Source organism: Lutjanus erythropterus, chromosome 15, assembly GCF_056507025.1.
Source record: "Lutjanus erythropterus isolate fLutEry1 chromosome 15, fLutEry1.hap2, whole genome shotgun sequence".
Lineage (NCBI taxonomy): Eukaryota > Metazoa > Chordata > Actinopteri > Lutjaniformes > Lutjanidae > Lutjanus > Lutjanus erythropterus.
Window position 1 is genome coordinate 34,352,795 of NC_139331.1, and position 18,610 is coordinate 34,371,404.

Consider the following 18,610-nt stretch of genomic DNA (forward strand, 5'->3'; position numbering starts at 1 on the left):
AAAACACATGGTTACGTCGCCAAAAAACAAAAATATGCATAAACAGAAGAACTGTTGTTTTGCTGTTAGAGTAAGTATGTCTGCTCTGTCAGAGCAAATGGTTGTGCAGGATTACAGGTGACTGAAAGTCTTCATGGTGTCTGTATCAAAAAAAAACAAAAAAACAAAAAAAACAGAACATTTCAGAGTATTAAATTTCCATGACAGTATTTTCTGTTAATCCTGCAAATACAAAAATATCCTCATTTAACAGCCAACGCAACATATCACCTTTAGACAGTGTAAACAAATCAGGGTTTTTCACCTGGATTTTTTCAAACAGCTGGTTCCTCGGTGAAACAGAAGATTAAAATCATACTCAGCAACACCATGATCACAGAAGACACATACGCTGCTCTTCAGGAATACCTTTCTATCTGTTGACCTTAGTTGCCAGTGGTTGGGCACCAGTAGATACAGAGTGAATTAAAACACCAAACAATATGTGAAATAGGTAGATTTAGCTCCACCATAACAGCATAAAATGCTCATTAGATGTTAATGTATCAGTAAAATATTCCAAAAGTGTAATATATAATAATGTAACACTGACAGTTGATTTTGCCTACACACTAAAGTTACTTAGATAAAACATTTTTTGTAAGCAAAACTTTCACTTGAATTACAGCGTTTTTACATTGTGGTTTTGCATCTTTTACTTGCATAGAAGATCTGAATACTTCTTCCACCAGTGACAAATTTACCTGAGTGGTGCACACATCAACACTGATAACAGTGCATTTCACCAGTAGGCGGTACTACAGCAACATAATTAATTTACTGTTACAGTAAACTCATGTTTTCCACATTAGATCCTTGTGCCAAAGCCCAGTAATCCCAGGACACAGTTTAGGTATTCTCCAAAATTCATGACTGCCATCAATTAATTATAATGATCATCAATCAGCAGGTGACATAAAGATATTTTGATCGATATGATTGAAACCATTGTGCATCTCTGTTTCTCTCCTCTGTTATTCTCAAAGTTTTAAGAGTCTGACAAGTAGTAGCTGACTTGTGGTCAGTATTGTGTCACTTCTCCGAAGTGACTTGTGTCCCTTTTGTGTCCCCCTATTAGGTACGCAACTTCCCTCTGACTAACTTACAGTGATATGATTCACAGTTACTTTGGATTTCCACAGTTTTGACTCATTCAGTTGTTTCATATGACTTTCAATGGTGACGTCATTTATTTCGGCAAATAAATGCTTTGAGTATTTTTATACCAGAATATTTAAAGCTCACTGAACTAAGACATGCGAGGTCAAATGACTGCATATCAAACAGGGAACAACAGAAACAATAACAGAAAAAATATAAAAATTAAAACATGAAATAAAGTGCATGACAGCAAGATCATCAAGCAAAATGTGTTATATTACACTCATTTACATTTTAAGCAACCACCCATATGTGCGTTGAGGTGTTACTTCTCCTTCTTACATTCTGCCGTTAGTTAAGCCTCTACATCCTCTTCTAAATAAGAAGTTTTTTACAATAATCTATCCTGAAAACTATCATAAAAATACATTAACAGGGATAAACAAAGGTCCAGTGACATGACATCGGTTATCGTGGTTCATGGATGGTTGCATAGAGGTTGCTTGGATCAGTGGAGGAAACTTTCACGGCCGTGTAGGTCACCGCATCACCTTCATCATCATTTTTACTATGAACCTGGAAGGAAATGGCACAGTATAAATGAAACAACAGGATCTGATGCAACATAAGCCACAACAACATACTGCAACACGGTAACAGGGCAAAGGAGCATCAGGAGATTTTTTGAAATGAGGTTGTACTTATCCATAGTCTGTGTTTTACCTACAGTAGATTGCAGCTGATACGCCCCCAGTTTGGAGAAGCAGCAGGAGTACCGGTGTAGGAAGCTAAGCAATGTACTGCTGTGGATCATTATTAGTTTAGGTATGGAATAAATTTCATCTCCTCGTTGTAGAGTTGGCTTAGCCTCAGAGAGCAGCTGCAGCAGCGGGTGCAGAGAAGTTTTGTTGCACCCACAAAGCAACTGACATAGGTTTTTTGAAATTGGTTTGTGGAATTAATTGCATAAGAAATCTCACAAACATGCCCAAAATCAAACCCAAAACAGGAAAGTGTACAAAAAACTTAGATGACTGTATTTCAAATTCAGATTAATCTGATTTCTCATACTTTTCCTACACTTACTATTACATACACAAATTAGAGAACTATAGCTTTTAAAGTGTAACTTGCAGGTTAAATGTCTTAATGAAATTTATATGTAATCTTGTGTAAAATGACTATTTTAGAAGAGGAGATTGCTCTGCCTGAGTCTGACCGACATGCAGAAGTAGTGAGTCTGAGTGGTGGTCTTTCAGTGAGGTGTTTAGCTAGTTTATCAGTGCACTTCACTTCCGATGACCATGCTGAATTATTGTGTCGCCACAGTTGCGTAAACTCCCGCAATTATGGTTTTCCTGACAGGAGAGGAGCAGGCGCTGACCTGTAGGTAACACACTGACTACTGATTAATACATCATACAACCAATATGACAGCTTACCCGGACGTCACTGTCGATCTTCTTGATGTAGCTGATGGAGGCGTAGGAAATACCATCCTCAGGATCAGCCTGCACAGAGAAAACAAGATGGCTGCTCAGTAACGTGTGGATTTACACTGACTTACTTCTGTCAGAGAGTCATGTTATGTATCTTTCTTAAAGTGTTTTGTACATATTTGGCCTCTGATTTACACATTTCTGTTTGACACTTCTCCTCTGTCGTAGTTCGGTTGCCTCATCTAACTTCCCTTTTCACTGCACATTCTCACACACTCTCAAGACTGAGCAGAATGTGACCTACGCTTCTGTTTCAGAGTGACCGTGTGTGATCTCACCGTGTCCTGACCGGTTTCTGGAGCAGACTGAGTCCCTGCAGGGTCTGAGGTCAGTCCCTGGACAAAACAAGGCTCTGGTTAGATTTGGTTGAAGTCACTAGTCTATATTGTGGTTCAGAGAATCGAATTCCCCCCCTCCCGAAAAAAAATCCAATTCCATAGAAAAAAGTCAAACCCTGCACACATTTATCACCTCTACATTGATTTATTCTTAAAAAATGTTGACGTTTTGGTCACAAGCAGTTTTCTCAAGACATATCTCAACTCACAATTTTGTCATTCATCCTTGTTTTGTTCCCTGAAAAGACAGAGAAAGAGCAGATTTTAGCTTCCAAAGACAAATCCACTTTCATTAAAACTTCTTATTTGTAAAAGTTTTATCTGTGCCCTCACCTTTAGCTCTCTTCCATCTGATCACTTTCACAACAATGATTAGAAGTGCGATTAAAACCACAGCAGCCACAACGATGAACACCCACCACAGATCTGGAAAGATAATGAAAATATTTGAAGCATTTTGGCTGCGGAAGAGAGATGCTTGTGATTTCCAAAAGTCTTTAAACTTTCATTTGAAAGTTTTAAAGGACCAGTGTGTAGAATTTAGTGGCATCTAGTTGTGAGTTTGTTGCCTCACCCTCCCCTTCCAAGCCTGTGAACTCAAGAAATAAAAGTGCTAACTAGAACCATAAAAGGTTCTTCAGCTTTACCCCATAGGAGAAGCCCTTTTGATTCCTGTTAGAAACTTTTATAAAGGTTCCACTTGGAACCCTTTCAGAGAGTTCTACCTAGAGCGCAACATAAAGATTTATACCTAGAGCCATCTGTGAAAGGTTCTGCCCAGTTCACCCAATGAGAGGTTCCACAGAGAACCCTTCTGTGGTGTGACGGTTCCACCCAAAACCCTCTCTGGATGGGTGCCAACAAGAACCCACCCAGAGGGTTCTACTGAGAACCATTTTTTATTATCCAAGGGTTTTATCTAGAACACAATCAGGGTGTTCGACCGAGAACATTTTTATATTCCAAGATTTTTGTCTTGAACACATTGAGTGGGTTCTAAAGAGAACCATATTATATTCCATGGGTGTTACCTAGAACCCACCCAGGGGTTCTACTGAGAACCCTCTTATATTATGATACAAAAACCCTTGAACATGATGAAAGAGTTCTTCAAGGATTTCAACGATCATTCTTTGGGTTCTTTGGATGAACAGGGCTCTTAATGGAACCATTAGTCTTACAAAGAACCCTTGACAAACCCTTTCTTCAAAAAAAAGGTTTTTCTGATGCAAATGGCTCTGGGTAGAACCTCGGCCCTTCAGGAAGAACCCTTTTGAGGAACCCTTTTTCCTGGGGTTACACTAATGAAAACATACTGTTATTATGTTCTATTTCTGTCTATAGATCCACAGAAATCTTACACACAAATCACACTTTTAGTTTAAAAACTGCATAAAATGAAAACACGATCTGCAACTAATAAACAAAACAAAAGAAGAACACTCAGGCTCCACTCAGGTGGTAAAACACAAACTATTTAACATTCTGAAAACATTTTTTCAGATGTTTTAAGTATGGTGTTAAAACTTGAGTGTGTTAACAAAATAAAAGCTGAAGACGTGCGGTTTCTTTCCTTTCATGTGAGTGTAAGAAGCATTTCAAAACACTGACTTCACAGTTGGCTCTGTGTTTAAACACATTCACTTATTTACTGATGAAACAACATGAACCAGAAAACAGACACACAAAGTGTCTGACAGGATCTAAAAGTTCTTCTGCCTGCAGGTCTTTGATAAAAAAAGAAAGATAAAAATGTCGAGTCTCTACCTTTTAGTTCTGTTGAAGCATCCTTGGTTGTTCCGGTTAATTTAGTTGTTGCTGATTCTGTTGTTGTTGTCGTAGCCGTTGTTGTTTGTTTAGTTGTTACTCTTGTTGTTTCTTCACCTGGGCGGATAAACACAACTGTTCAGTACAAAACTTTTGTTGTGATTTAATATTAAAACCTCAAATACATAACAAAAAAAAGAATAATTAACCAGGTTATTATTCACAGTTTGAAGTGACTTTAAACAGTTCAACATATTCTCACCTGGTTTCTCACCTGAGGGTTTAAGACTGAAGGGAAACTGCTGCACTTTGTTACCATCAGTCACTTCACACTTCAAAAACGTATACCTTGACTCATACATGAAATGACGAGTCTCCAAGGTCACAGAGGAAGAGCAGGGAGACTGTGATGATTCTCGGTTTTTCTCCAGTTCCTTACTGTTAAACAGCCACTTCACTGTGAGTCTACATCGTTCATATGTCAACACGGAGCACCTTAATGTCACCTCATCATCATCATCATCATCATCAGCGTCCTTCTGTTCAGTCACTGATGAAGATGGAGACATCATGAGTCAAATTAACTTCATCACTATAATAATAATTGTTATAACATTTCACAGTTTGAGTTGAAAACATTATGATGTAAATACTCACTGGTAACAACAGACAGAAGAACCCAACCATCTTGACCTTGTTGTTGTCCTGATTTGTCGAACTGTCTGCAGGTGTAACGACCAACATCCTCAACTGTGACGTTCTTTATAACCAGAGAACAATTCTCTGTAACACTCAGTCTGTCTGATTTAGATCTGGCCTCTCTACCAATCTGACCAAGGTTAATCAGCTCTACTGTTTCTTTTCCTCTTGAAACAGCAAAGATCCATGTTGTACCGTCACAGTTATTCTGATCATCGATCACATTTTCACAGGACAAAGTGGCATCATGTCCAACTCTGACAACAGAGGAGAGGAAAAGCTGTTGGCTTGTCGCTGTGGAGAAGATGAGAGAGAAATATCAAGAATAAAGAGAAATTAAGTTACGACTATTAATGTCAATCATGTCACGTCACGATCGTAAGACCCACAATGTGAGAACACAAGTTAAAAATAAGTTCATCACTTTACTTCAGTAAAGTTTTTTTTAAAAAATGTATTACATCTCCTGTCATTCATGTCAGACTGAAGTTACTGTGTCTGCAGCTCGTTAGGGACTTTTTGACGTCTAGATATATGGATAAAGATATTTAGAATATTTAGGTAAACAACAAAAATTTGCATGTCTGCCTCATTCCTGGTTTCCAAGCATTCACTAAACTCAACATTCACCTTAATGGAAACAAACTGCTTGATTGTCTTCTGTTTAAATAACGATTAAGTATTAAAGCAACATTAATGATATTAATAAATTAGCTTTTTTAATTTTTCTGTTAGTCATATCCATATTAGAAGTGTCCTTACCTGTAAACTGAGGCAGCAGCAGCAGAAATAAAGACATTTTAATCCGTCTGAATTCACCCATCGTGTCTCCCTGTCTCTCTGTTTCTTGTCTCTGAACTGGGGCTTCAGCGTTGAGTCCACTTCCTCTAATTAGTGAGTTGTCACTTCCTCATAGCGGTTCTCATCCCTCTTTTCTCTCACATGTCAGTCGTTGCACTTCAGTAGGCAGACAACACTGTAACCTTCCTCCTTCATTTATGGCTGACGTGAGCTGAAGTATCTGGAAATAACACCAGTGAAAACCGAAAACTTCTCCACAGCAGCCGTTTTGACCCAAAATAATCACGTCAGCACAGGTGTTACCAGTGATTCTAATTAAGGTTGCATTCCATTCAGGTTAAACAGAGTCAGGGTGCTGCTGCTGTGCATGCTGGCTCACTGGAAAGGCTCTGCTACACTAAATGGAATGGGACCTTAATTAGTTTCATTAATAACACCTGTGTTAGCACGACTTTCATATCAGTATGACTGACATGAAAAAAGCGTATTGAATCCTTTTGGGTTTTGTGCGTGTTCAGCTGTTTAAAGGGTAATTCCACTATTTTCAAACCTGAGTTAAATGTGGCCCACTGAAAGGTTTCATGTGGCCCACAAGGCCCTCATGCAAACTTCATCATTATTGCAAACTGTGTGCAGCAAGACTCACCAGATGTGCTCACAGGCGGCATCACAGCATCCTGTCAGTTATTTTTAGTTATTTCCTGTTTTATTTTGTAGTCCTTTTGCTCCCTCATGTGTCTTGACTGTACTTTGTGTTTGAGTTCTTTTCCTACCTTTTGTGATTACCATTTGTTTCACCTGTGTTTCTGTATCAGTTCCAGTTTGTGTGCTTTGGATTTATGCTACATTTTTGGAATTTTTTGTTTGCTCCACTTTAGCCTTCTTTGGATTTGTTTGCTTTTTCCTGGGTTCGTCTTCGGTTTAAACCTGCCAGTCTCATCTATAAGTCTGGGGGACTAAAATACATTTGAATTGCTTCTCCTCTGTCACACTCTGTTTGTCTTTTTGAAAGTCCCTAAGAAACAACACCTCCACACACTGAAAATGGCAAGTTAGCACCTGGGTCACTAACCGTATGAACATAAACAAGCTAGCAGCTGTTAACTTTTCTTTTTCGGGGATTTAGTGATTCTAATACCAGGGGTCTGTACTATGAAGCAGGTTCAACAAACCCAGGGTATCTTTAAATGCTTGACTAAACCAAACAAAGGCAATCCAGGATAAGTGGCCACACAAAGCTGGTTATAAACTGAATAAAATCAACTCAGGATTTCACGATCTAGACACGAGCACATTCACACACATGGAGCAGCGTTTGCAGCTTCTGACCAATTGCATCATGGACAAGACTACTGACAGCACACCGGCATATTTTACAAAGTAAGAGCCAATTATAATATTAGACAAATAATAAAGAAAGTGATCACAACATCATAATCAGACTGAAAGAAACACCCCTGCAGCTGCAATGTGCAGGAAAGACTTCCAGCATTTTTTAAAAAAATCATGGACCGTGTGAACAATAATAATAGTATATTTATTCTATCGTGCACTTTTAAGGATACTCAAAGACATGAGTAAAAATGATTCTAGAAGACAACAAACTAAATATATATAACAAACAGCATTAATCACACATTAAAAACAGTTCAGTGCATAAATTAATATTCCTCTCACTGTGTCTCCAAAGCCTGTCATGTGCTTGCATCTGGGTGTTTTCACAAGGGTGGTATATGATACCAAATTAATCATATAATACTGTAATTTTTTTTAAAAGGAGTTGAAAAAAAGTGTGATCTTATTGGCCTGCCATATCGAAATTCTTGCCAATACTGTATTTTGTGCCAAAGCTTTTTTTCAGCGATACTGTGCTGATATCATTGTGCATCCCTCATTTTGACCATTACAATATTAAGAACAAAATATGGGGGAAAAACAATTAAACATACAAAGGAACCAGGTTTAAAAATACCAGAAATACCTTTATTGGACTCTCCAAAGCAGCTTAGACCAGATAGATTAACATAAGAACATAAAAAATAACCTGAACAGATATAACTCTAATACAAATTCAAGGTACTTTCTATTTATGCAGCTTTATACCTCTACTCGACTACATTTGTCTGACAGCTTTAGTTACTAGTTACTTTTCCAAACGAATGTTCATACATGTCCAGTGAAAACCATGGATCCTCAAACGTGCTGGTGTTGAACTAAAGGATGAAGCGTTCCTTTATAAGTTGAGAAAATTCTCTTCCCTCTAAAGCTGAATAAACTCTTTAAAGGGACAGTTCACCCCCAAAGTCAAAAATCCGTATTTTTCCTCTGGCCTTTGGAGCTATTTATCCATCTAGATAGTTCTGTTGTGATTTGCAGAGTTTTGGAGATATCAGCTGCAGAGATGTATGTCTTCTCTCAAGTGTAAGGGGAGTAAATGGCACAAGTCATGCAATGCTCCAACACAGAAAAAGTTTCTCTTTCCAAAAATCATGACTTAGTTGCTCATGATAATCCACAGACCTTGTTGTGAGTAGTTTCATGTAGGAACTACCTTCTTTCTGCAGTAGAATCTACCAGAACTACTTTAAAATCTACTGGAACTACAGAGAAAGAAAGGTGCTTGGAGCCTGATGACTTTTAGTTATATATTTGAGAGAGTCCTCTCAAGGCAGACTTCACTAAAACCCTGCAACTCACACCAAAGCTATCTGGATGGATAAATAACACTACAGGTCAGGGGGAAAACGTGCATTTTTGATTTAGTGGTGAACTGTCCCTTTAAAATCCTACTTGGATCAGCTGGAAATGACCTCATCACAAAGATGAAAACAGGTTCTTCATCTGACAAAATGAACAGCTGACTTTTTAGAGACACGTATTTCTCACAGGACAGCCACACTTCAAAGATATGATCCTATAGACCATGATGCATTGCTGTACATTAAACCACCCAACAGTATATAAAGCAGTTAAAATGATCTCAGCCTTAAAATGCAATGTAATATTCATCCAAAAACATCAGCTATAATAGTAAAACACTGATTTTACTGCACAAAAATTTCACACTTCAACTACTGCTGATAATACTTTCATACTTTTACTGAAATAAGGTTTTAAATGCAAGATGTTTTTTCACAGTGTGGTATTATTACTTAAGTAAAGGATCTAAATACTTCTTCCAACACTGGTTATTATTTCTCCTTTTCACATTATGCTACTAGTTAACCTACTACTCCCCCTACTGGACAAAAAGGCTTTTTACAGCAATAAATCCTGGAAATGATCATCTAATAAAAATACATACATACATAATATGAGCTGTAACTGAACTGTGGTCTCTTATTTGTTTGGTTTGTTGATGGTTGCGTAGAGGCTGCTGGGATCAGCAGAGGCTCCAGCAGAAGAAGAAGAGGAAGGTTTCACAGCGCTGTAGGTCACTGCTTCATCATCATCATCCCGAGTCTGGAAAACAATAAACAAACACTGCAACACATAAATGATGCAACATTAAATGACACAGAATAATGCCAGTAAATGCAACATCATGACATCTAGCACATCTTGGTGTGACTATAACCAATCAGAAAGCTTACCTGGCCTTTCCTGTTGGTCGTCTTGGTGTAGCTGACGGAGATGTAGGAAACATCATCTTCAGGATCAGCCTGTGACAGATTTTGACCACACTGTTATAAAGCAGCCGATTCAGCTCTTTAATAACCGTATGAACATTTAATTCTTCAGTCATAAAACTCACCGTCTTATTATCAGCCTGTCTTTGGTTCCCTGAAGAGACAGAAGAGAGTCGAGTTTAGTTTCCAACATTAAAATCCAGGTTCATGAAAACATTTAGTTTCTAAAATCTGTGTTTGCTCTCACTGTTACCGGTAGTTCTCTTCCATCTGATGACAGCCACAGTGATTATAATGAGCACTACAACACCCAAAAACACAGCGATGAGCCACCACTGACCTGGAAAGACAAGAAGAAACACATCACACATTTCATTTGGCTCCAGCTTTTTGTTCTGTTCAAAATTATGAGAGGAGGAAAAGATCTTTTTTTTTTATTATTTTGTGTTGCATTTACAATAAAATCAGGTTTCCGCTTCATTTGAAGGTGCTCTGTGGGCTGAGAAAATAATTTTCCCTTACATTTTATTACTTTACAGTGTCTGAAAGCTCCACTACATCAGAGCAAAAAAAAAGAATGCAATGTTATTCTTTTCTGAAAACAAAAACAAAACAGATTTCATTATTTTAAAACTGCAAAAAGCACATCTTTAATATTAAAATAATAATTGCAATCCTTCATTATACGTGCTTTCACTGAGTTATACGATGATGAAAAGCAGGTTTGGTCTTTCAAGACAGTGGCTGAATTAAACATTTTCCTTTTTTGTGTTGCCAAAAAATACACGCAGACAAAATTTTGCACAAAAACTAAAAATAAAAGGAATAAGTTAAAAGACCGGTCTGTAGGATTTATTGCCATCTAGTGGTGAGTCTGCAGATTATAAACAAACATTGCATCATCCTCCCTTTCCTCACATTTAAAAAAAACTATGGTGGACATGAAACTGGTGCAAAATCCAAACGGCCATAACTACAGCCAGTGTTTAGTTTGTCCCTACTGTAGAAACGTGGCCATGCATCATGGCATCAAGGACCTGCTCCTTCTGTAGATATAAATGTCTCATTATAAAGGGACAAAACCACAACAATTCTTATTTTCAGCATACAAAAACATACCTATATTCCATTTTTACCATTTCCTGCCAATAACTCCCCATAAAACTCACAGACTGGACCTTTGAATATGGAGAGAGAAAGAGGCTGCAAGGAAGAGATTCAAGTTCCTACCTTCCAGTCTGGTTGAAGGGTCACTGACTGCTGGTGTGGTTGGTCTGTTTTCAGTTCTTCCTGTTGATTCAGTTGCTGCTGCAGATGAATAAAATAATACAACCTAAGAAACTGTTCAGTGAGAGAATACCTCAGGTTCACCATGTTTAACAAAAGTGTTCGACGATTCATTTGATATCTTTAAACAAATAAAACTGCATCCAGTAAAAACAGCTCTGCAGCATTTGACAAAAGAAACAAGCAAAATACAAAAACACTTAATTCACTCAGTTCTCCCCAAAGTTTTCAGTCAAGATGTCTTTGAAAGCTTGACAAGAAATTTATAAGAACAAATAGCAACTACTTTAATCTAAATGACATTTTTTATCTTTCCAAGATGCTTGTTTGTTTCTATCATTAGCTCTATATGAATATGTGGAAGATTTCAAAATACTGATTTGTCAACAGTCACTGTGTCGAGTGTTTCAAAACATTCGACCATTTAGTGATGAAACAACACAAACCAGAAAACCTCAAACAACATAAAACAGAGACACAAAGTGTCTGTCAGGATCTAAAAGTCCTTCTGTCTGCAGGTCTTTGATAACTGTGAATTTAGTAGAAACACAAAGATAAAAATGTTGAGTCTCTACCTGTTGAAGGATCATCAGTTGTTGTTGTTGTTGCCTCAGTTGTTGTTGGTTTAGTTGTTGTTGTTTCTTCACCTGAACAGATAAACACAACTCAAAAAAATGTGTTAAGATTTAATATTAAAAATTCCAATTCATTGGACAAATATTTTAGATAATTATTCTCATCACTTTGAAGTGACTTTAAACAGTTCAACATATTCTCACCTGGTTTCTCACCTGAGGGTCGAAGTCTGACGGGAAACTTCACTTTGTTACCATCAGTCACTTCACACTTCAAAAGTTTAAACTTTGATGTGTGAATGAAATGAGAAGTCAGAAAGTTCACAGAGGCAGAGCAGAGAGACTGTGATGTCTTCACATCTTTGTTTTCTTTATCCACATCTCGACCCTGAAACAGCCACTTCACTGTGAGTCTACATCGATTATATGTCGACACAGAGCAGATTAATGTCACCACATCAGTGTCCTTCTGTTCAGTCACTGGTGCAGATGGAGATATTGTGAGAGAAAAACAACAAGAGTCAAATTAACTTCATCACTATAATCATAATTATTATAATGTTTCACAGTTTGAGTTGAAAACATTATGATGTAAATACTCACTGGTAACAACAGACAGATAAACCAGAGAGCCTGAACCTTGTTCTTGTCCTGATTTGTTGAACTGTCTGCAGGTGTAACGACCAACATCCTGGACTGCGACCTTCTTTATAACCAGAGAACAGTTCTCTGTAACACTCAGTCTGTCTGATTTAGATTTGTCACGTTCAACAATCTGACCAAGTTCAACCAGCGATACTGCTGCTGTATCTCTGAAAAAACTAGAGATCCATGTAGTAGCGTCACAGTTTTGTTGACCGTCCATCACATTCTTACAAGACAAAGTGACTTCATCTCCATCTCCAACAGTGAAGAAGAGAGGAAGTTGATCAGCTGCTGCTGTTAAGAAGATGAGAGAAAATGATGAAAAATGACTGAAATTATAAAATGTTTGTTACATTCATGTTTCCGAGAGTTCAATAAACTCACAGTGTTAGAAACTAACAACAGATGTTGTTGCCTTAATTAAATAAAACTTAGTAAATCAGTGTGTAATAAATGTGATATTTATATTCTTACCTGTAAACTGAAGCTCCGCCACAAGAAACAAAGAAATTTGGATCCATTTGAAGTCAACCATCATGATTCTCCGTCTCTGTCCTTCGTCTGTCTCTTGTTCTCACGCTGATAACTGTCTGAGTCTCTAAAGTCCTGCTTTAGTACAGAGATGCTGCACCCACTTCCTCTGGTTAGTATGATGTCACTTCCTCATAGCGACTTTTAAGGCATGGTCACACATGATGCAGATGTAGGTGGGTGACAATCGCCTGCCATAGAAAATTATGGTTAACCACATTCACTTGTTTGCTGCTGGTTGATGTCAACACAAATTTGCCAACGTGTCACTGTGCCGTTTGTCTGTTTTAGAATTTCATTGGCTCGAATTTCTTGCAAATGTCCAATTTTCATGTTCACCTCATTGAAACATAGTTTTCTCTCATCCACAGAGACCCAAAATTCTTGATCATCAACATGAGACGCAGCCGTCAGAGACTCATACTGAGTGTCATGTTCACACTGTGTCCAGTCCCTCAGTATGTTTGTGACAGTGACATGTTTCACCTCCTGAAGAGAAGAAGAGGAAGTTGAACGTGTGAAGATTCTTAGGTAAGATAAATGTTTTGCAAGAATGCAGCTTGTTTTCTTTAGAAACAACAAAAACAGCAGCAGAGGTCTGGTGGTTTTATCCTCCAATGATGATCAAATCACCATCAGAGACAAAAGTCTCACAGGAACAGACAGTTGACACTTTATTAAGACGAGGAGGAGCTTATTGACTTCTGTTCTCTTTAACTCCTGGATGGTTTGAGGTCACTGACACTGTGTGTGTTTCAACAAACAGTTAAAACACAGATGAGCGTCCAGACTGAACTGTCTTTAACTGTCAGAACCTCCACAACATGTACTACATGTACTGTTTCTGTGTGAACACATATTTTCAGTCTGTACCATCCACAGCTGAAAGTGATGAACTGCCGTCTTTAACTGAGTTAAACTTGAACAGTTGATTCCACTGAGCTGAACCAAGTCGTCTTTTTGTGCCTGAACCTGCAGAGCATCAGATAAACTACAGATAGTCATCAGTTTTCTTCAGTCAGGCCTTTTTATAACCTGAAAACTGCAGATATTAAACCTCTTTTTTTAAAAATAGTCTAACCTGGATCATTGAAAACGCAGGTTTTCAGCAGCTTAATACTTACTTGAATACTTTTCAGTCTGCTTGTCTGGTGTAATCCAAGTCTCCTGAAGTCCCAGCATGCCGTTTGCGCGCCGTCACACCACACACACACAGTTCAAACGTTGTGCACGCACACATAAACTTGTCTCCAAGCCGAGGGTCTACAGTGAAGATTCAGGCTAAAAACATGTTTCTCAAGTCAACTCCACATGTCGGGGCTTTAAGGTAGTCAGATTACACCAGATTACATTGCATTTACATTTTATGGTCACCATTCACTTCCATTGTTTGGGAGATTCTCCAACACTCTTTTCCTGTGAGACTCCAGCAGCATTTTGTGGACCGTTGAAATGAACTCTGATGACCCTGGGAGCTCCACACCCACACCTTTAGACACCTTGAGGCAGAGCAGAGGAGAAAGAGGAGCTCGCTTGTTGCAGCAGACGCCTGAGGAAGCAGACAACAGCTGATAAAGTATTTCATTAGTGGTGTTAATTTAAGAATTTCACACTGGAATTTGGGTGGTACCATCTTTGTTACTTGTAATAAATTTCATTTTAAATTGAGGTTTTCTCTCAAGCTTGGTTTTCAACTCTGCTCTTCTGATTGTGTTAAAAACTGAGAGCCTTTTCAGAGTCCTAATATCTGTTAATTCCTAGATGGTGTTGTCGACTTTTAGCATATTTTAAATTTAACAAATTAATTTTCAAGTACGGCCCGTCTGTAGTTGCTGGGCCACGACAGGGATTACTTTGTGTCAGTTGGTAATTATGAATCTGAGTGAACAAAAATCACATGTGGAGTTCCTCAAAGTTTTATTCTCAAACCTCTTCTGTTCAGTATCTTCACGCTCCACTGTGCTCAGGTTATAGAATATCATAACATCTCCTACCATACTTACACAACTCTACATCACAGTGTCACCACATGACTGCAAAGTGCATTTAAAATAATCAATAAGTGGATGTGCCACAGTTTTCTACTACCGAACAAAGAAAAAAATTGAGAAAATGGAATTGCGGCCACAAAGATCAAAGGTTAAAAGTCAGTGTTGAATTTGAATCCATGAAATTAAAACCTGCAAATCAAGCAGAAATCTTGGTGTAGTTCTGGACCTTAAGTCACATCAAGAAAATTACTAAATCAGCCCACTAAATTAAAGGATTTCTGTCTAAACATGGTACAGAAAAACTTATTTAAAACATATTTTGGACTCACTGCACTGGCCTCCTATGTGTCAAAGGATAGATTTTAAAATCCTGTTACTTTTTTAAAAAGTACTAAGCAGTGTTTAGTTTCTCTGCTCCACACCTGTGGAACAAACTTCCTGAATACCTGAGGTCGACTGAAACTGTCAGCTCATTTAAATCAGGGTTCAAAACATTGTTTACTGCAGCTTTACAAAGAAGAAGATACATAAGCAAGTAAACTGTAGCTAAACAACCAAACTGTGACTGTTTCACCGAGTTAATTACATGTTTACTTGTTATTTTAGAACCCAGTGAGAACTGAGGAACCCAACAGAGGAAGAATTTACTACAAGTAAGCAAGACATTAATAATTAAGAATATTCACTTCTCATTATGACTGTTAGAACATGAAGGAATCACAAAACACTGTAGAATTAAGTGTTAACATTTATTTATTTGCAGATTATATTGTTAACAGATATAATAAAGAGGCTGAAAACGAAACACAGACACGTCCCAACAAATATATGAAGAACAACATTAAATGAAAGCAAATTAAAATAAATTCTTCAGGACACAGAGACATGAAACTGAAGTCAAGCTGCTGCAGCTTCAACAAGAACCAGGAAATCTGAAAATCAGCTCTGAACTCTTCAGCTGGAAGAACATTTCATGAAGTTAAATTAGTAAAATGATGAAGTGAAATCCAGCTGCTGTGTTCTGAACCAGCTGCAGAAAATCAGGATTTTCACAACTGATGCAGGAAAAGACATTTGATAAAACTCACAGTGGGCTTCCTGATATGAGCTGAAATCAACACTTGAATATTGTCGTCCAAAGTCAGACTAAAATAGAAACGTCTCAGCACACAAAACACACAAACATTTCTCACACTGATGAATCAAATCCAAAACAATCAGTCGTCCAAAACTGAAAATGATGTGATCAGATTTTTGTTCTCTAAAGGCTTCAACTACTCGTCTGTAAATGTGATGTTATTTAACTGCAGTGGAGTCTTTTCTCTGATGACTTGATGTTGAGATGGAAGTTGTTGATCAGCGGAGTCTGACAGAGTTTTCATAGTTCACCACACCATCATCTTCATCTTCATCATCATTCACCTGTGAAACACAACACAAACATCATCCACCCACATTTAACACAAGGAAATCATCTGACGGCACCTGAACGCACCATCATTTACTGTCTGATCAGATCTTTACCTGACTGGCTGCTGCACCTGAACGCCTCACCGGTGGTCTTCTGACTGGGTTTGAAAGCTGCACAAACACAAACAGTGAGACGTTCACAGTCCTGCATTACAGTAAGATGAAGAGTTAGCAGCAGCAGCTGATCATCATTTACACTGACTTACAGTCCCTGATCATTCAGAGACATTTTGAATTTGACACATGGCTTCACTTGACTTTTTATTTTCTACTCACAGTGTTGTCATCAGCTGGTCTCTGGTTCCCTGGAAAATAAAGCACAGAGGAACATTTCAGCTGTAAACTGACAGTTTGTGTTCATCAGTCCAAACAAATGTTGGTGTGAATTTTCTCACCTGGAGCTCTGATGAGAAGAACAGTGATCACAGTAATTAGGACGAGTTCAGCCACACGCAGAACCAACATGATGTAGTTCACAGCAGAACAACCTGTAGGAGCTGTGGAACAGAGAAATAATGTCAGAGGAGAAAGTTCTTATCAACAATCAGAAGAACAACATGTGTGATGTCTGTCTGTCTGTCGCTCCTTCACTTTGGTCCAGACTGAAATATCTCAACAACTATTGGATGGATTGTCATCAAAGTTTCTACAGACGTTCACGTTCTCCTCAGGATGAAGTAGAACAACTTTGATTGTCTCCTAAATTTTGGTTGTTGATCAAATACCTGTAACACTGATGACATTCTCATCAGCCTCAGCTGGACTTTGTGTTCAGTGTTAATAACACATTAACTAAGAGACTGACTGATGACTCTGTCTTGTTGATGTGTGTTTAAAATATTTTGAATACTTGTTAAAATTTCAAGAAAACATTTTCGTGTTGTGAAAATCTAATTCAAGTCAAGTCATAGAAATAAAAGTTGTGATTCACATGTTAGAAACAACATTGTGGCTGCAGCTTCCTGTTCTGTTAAAATCATTTATCTTGAAAGAGAAGAGACAGAAACAAAGATAAAAATGTTGAGTCTCTACCTGTTGAAGGATCATCAGTTGTTGTTGGTTCAGGTGTTGCTGGTTTTGTTGCTGTTGTTGTTTCTTCACCTGAACAGATAAACACAACTCAACAAACTGTCCAGTACAAAAACTGTGTAGTGATTTAAAATTAAAACTTCGAATTCACAAAATAAACAAATATTTTAGATAATTATTCTCATCAGTTTGAAGTGACTTTAAACAGTTCAACATATTCTCACCTGGTTTCTCACCTGAGGGTCGAAGACTGAAGGGAAACTTCACTTTGTCACCATCAGTCACTTCACACTTCAAAGGTTCAAACTTTGATGTGTAAATGAAATGAGAAGTCAGAAAGTTCACAGAGGCAGAGCAGAGAGACTGTGATGTCTTCACATCTAGGTTTTCTTTATCCACATCTCGACCCTGAAACAGCCACTTCACTGTGTGTTTACATCGATCAAATGTCGACACAGAGCAGCTTAATGTCACCACATCAGTGTTCTTCTGTTCAGTCACTGGTGCAGATGGAGATATTGTGAGAGAAAAACAACAAGAGTCAAATTAACTTCATCACTATAATCATAATTATTATAATGTTTCACAGTTTGAGTTGAAAACATTATGATGTAAATACTCACTGGTAACAACAGACAGATAAACCAGAGAGCCTGAACCTTGTTCTTGTCCTGATTTGTTGAACTGTCTGCAGGTGTAACGACCAACATCCTGGACTGCGACCTTCTTTATAACCAGAGAACAGTTCTCTGTAACACTCAGTCTGTCTGATTTAGATTTGTCACGTTCAACAATCTGACCAAGTTCAACCAGCGATACTGCTGCTGTATCTCTGAAAAAACTAGAGATCCATGTAGTAGCGTCACAGTTTTGTTGACCGTCCATCACATTCTTACAAGGCAAAGTGACTTCATCTCCAACTCTGACAGTGGAGGAGAGACGAAGTTGTTCAGCTGCTGCTGTTAAGAAGATGAGAGAAAATGATGAAAAATGACTGAAATGAGAAAATGTTAATGTCATTGTTTCTGAGAGTTCAATAAACTCAGCATGTTAAAAACAAACAACAGATGTTGTTGTCTTAGTTAAATAAAACAGGAGTAATAAAATATCTTCAAGAATATTTGTGAAATTATTTTTTAATATTTACATTCTTACCTGTAAACTGAAGCTTCGCCACAAGAAACAAATAAATTTGGATCCACTTGAAGT

General features: G+C 37.9%; 3 protein-coding genes and 2 long non-coding RNA genes across 6 annotated transcripts in view; all 5 read right to left on the reverse strand.

The window, feature by feature from the left end:
* Positions 1–1,225: 1,225 nt before the first annotated feature.
* On the reverse strand, positions 1,226–6,303 carry LOC146314778 (uncharacterized). Of its 2 annotated transcripts, none has more exons than XM_084737842.1 (9): positions 6,206–6,303; positions 5,402–5,737; positions 5,019–5,294; positions 4,745–4,861; positions 3,311–3,403; positions 3,187–3,215; positions 2,918–2,974; positions 2,583–2,651; positions 1,226–1,716 (listed from the first exon to the last, which is right to left on the reverse strand). In XM_084737842.1, the coding sequence occupies exons 1-9, from the start codon at positions 6,264–6,266 to the stop codon at positions 1,609–1,611; spliced, it is 1,146 nt and encodes a 381-aa protein (XP_084593968.1). In that variant the 5' UTR covers positions 6,267–6,303; the 3' UTR covers positions 1,226–1,608. The 2 variants fall into 2 exon arrangements, with proteins under 2 accessions (XP_084593968.1, XP_084593967.1); XM_084737841.1 differs by having other exon boundaries at positions 5,007–5,294.
* A 2,634-nt stretch (positions 6,304–8,937) lies between these two features.
* On the reverse strand, positions 8,938–10,070 carry LOC146314779 (uncharacterized). Its single transcript, XR_014771938.1, has 3 exons — positions 9,999–10,070; positions 9,838–9,906; positions 8,938–9,706 (listed from the first exon to the last, which is right to left on the reverse strand). It is a non-coding gene; the product is annotated as an uncharacterized LOC146314779 (long non-coding RNA).
* Positions 10,071–10,121: 51 nt separating this feature from the next.
* On the reverse strand, positions 10,122–11,923 carry LOC146314780 (uncharacterized). The gene is made up of 3 exons (XR_014771937.1): positions 11,736–11,923; positions 11,104–11,181; positions 10,122–10,213 (listed from the first exon to the last, which is right to left on the reverse strand). It is a non-coding gene; the product is annotated as an uncharacterized LOC146314780 (long non-coding RNA).
* Position 11,924: 1 nt separating this feature from the next.
* LOC146314781 (uncharacterized) lies at positions 11,925–12,915 on the reverse strand. Its single transcript, XM_084737098.1, has 4 exons — positions 12,855–12,915; positions 12,339–12,674; positions 11,983–12,215; positions 11,925–11,951 (listed from the first exon to the last, which is right to left on the reverse strand). The coding sequence occupies exons 1-4, from the start codon at positions 12,913–12,915 to the stop codon at positions 11,925–11,927; spliced, it is 657 nt and encodes a 218-aa protein (XP_084593224.1).
* A 2,722-nt stretch (positions 12,916–15,637) lies between these two features.
* LOC146314782 (uncharacterized) overlaps positions 15,638–18,610 on the reverse strand; it is a 31,345-nt gene continuing 28,372 nt past the window's right edge. The window contains exons 4-7 of the mRNA XM_084737853.1: positions 16,768–16,869; positions 16,649–16,677; positions 16,427–16,483; positions 15,638–16,324 (exon numbers count right to left, since the gene is read on the reverse strand). Of these exons, the coding sequence (XP_084593979.1) occupies positions 16,259–16,324; positions 16,427–16,483; positions 16,649–16,677; positions 16,768–16,869 (254 nt within the window). The 3' untranslated portion in view covers positions 15,638–16,258. The remainder of the gene's footprint in view (positions 16,325–16,426; positions 16,484–16,648; positions 16,678–16,767; positions 16,870–18,610) is intronic.

Bases quoted from the DNA above. Each gene is read 5' to 3' on its own strand.
- LOC146314778 (XM_084737841.1), bottom strand. From the start codon at position 6,266: ATGGGTGAATTCAGACGGATTAAAATGTCTTTATTTCTGCTGCTGCTG. The intron at 2,652-2,917 runs GTGAGATCACAC...TTCTCTGTGCAG, and splicing joins CAGAAACCGGTCAGGACACG to GCTGATCCTGAGGATGGTAT. The intron at 1,717-2,582 runs GTAAGCTGTCAT...ATTTCCTTCCAG, and splicing joins AGATCGACAGTGACGTCCGG to GTTCATAGTAAAAATGATGA.
- LOC146314781 (XM_084737098.1), bottom strand. From the start codon at position 12,915: ATGGTTGACTTCAAATGGATCCAAATTTCTTTGTTTCTTGTGGCGGAG. The intron at 12,675-12,854 runs GTAAGAATATAA...TCTTCTTAACAG, and splicing joins GGCGGAGCTTCAGTTTACAG to CAGCAGCTGATCAACTTCCT. The intron at 11,952-11,982 runs GTGAAGTTTCCC...TTCGACCCTCAG, and splicing joins AAGTGACTGATGGTAACAAA to GTGAGAAACCAGGTGAGAAT.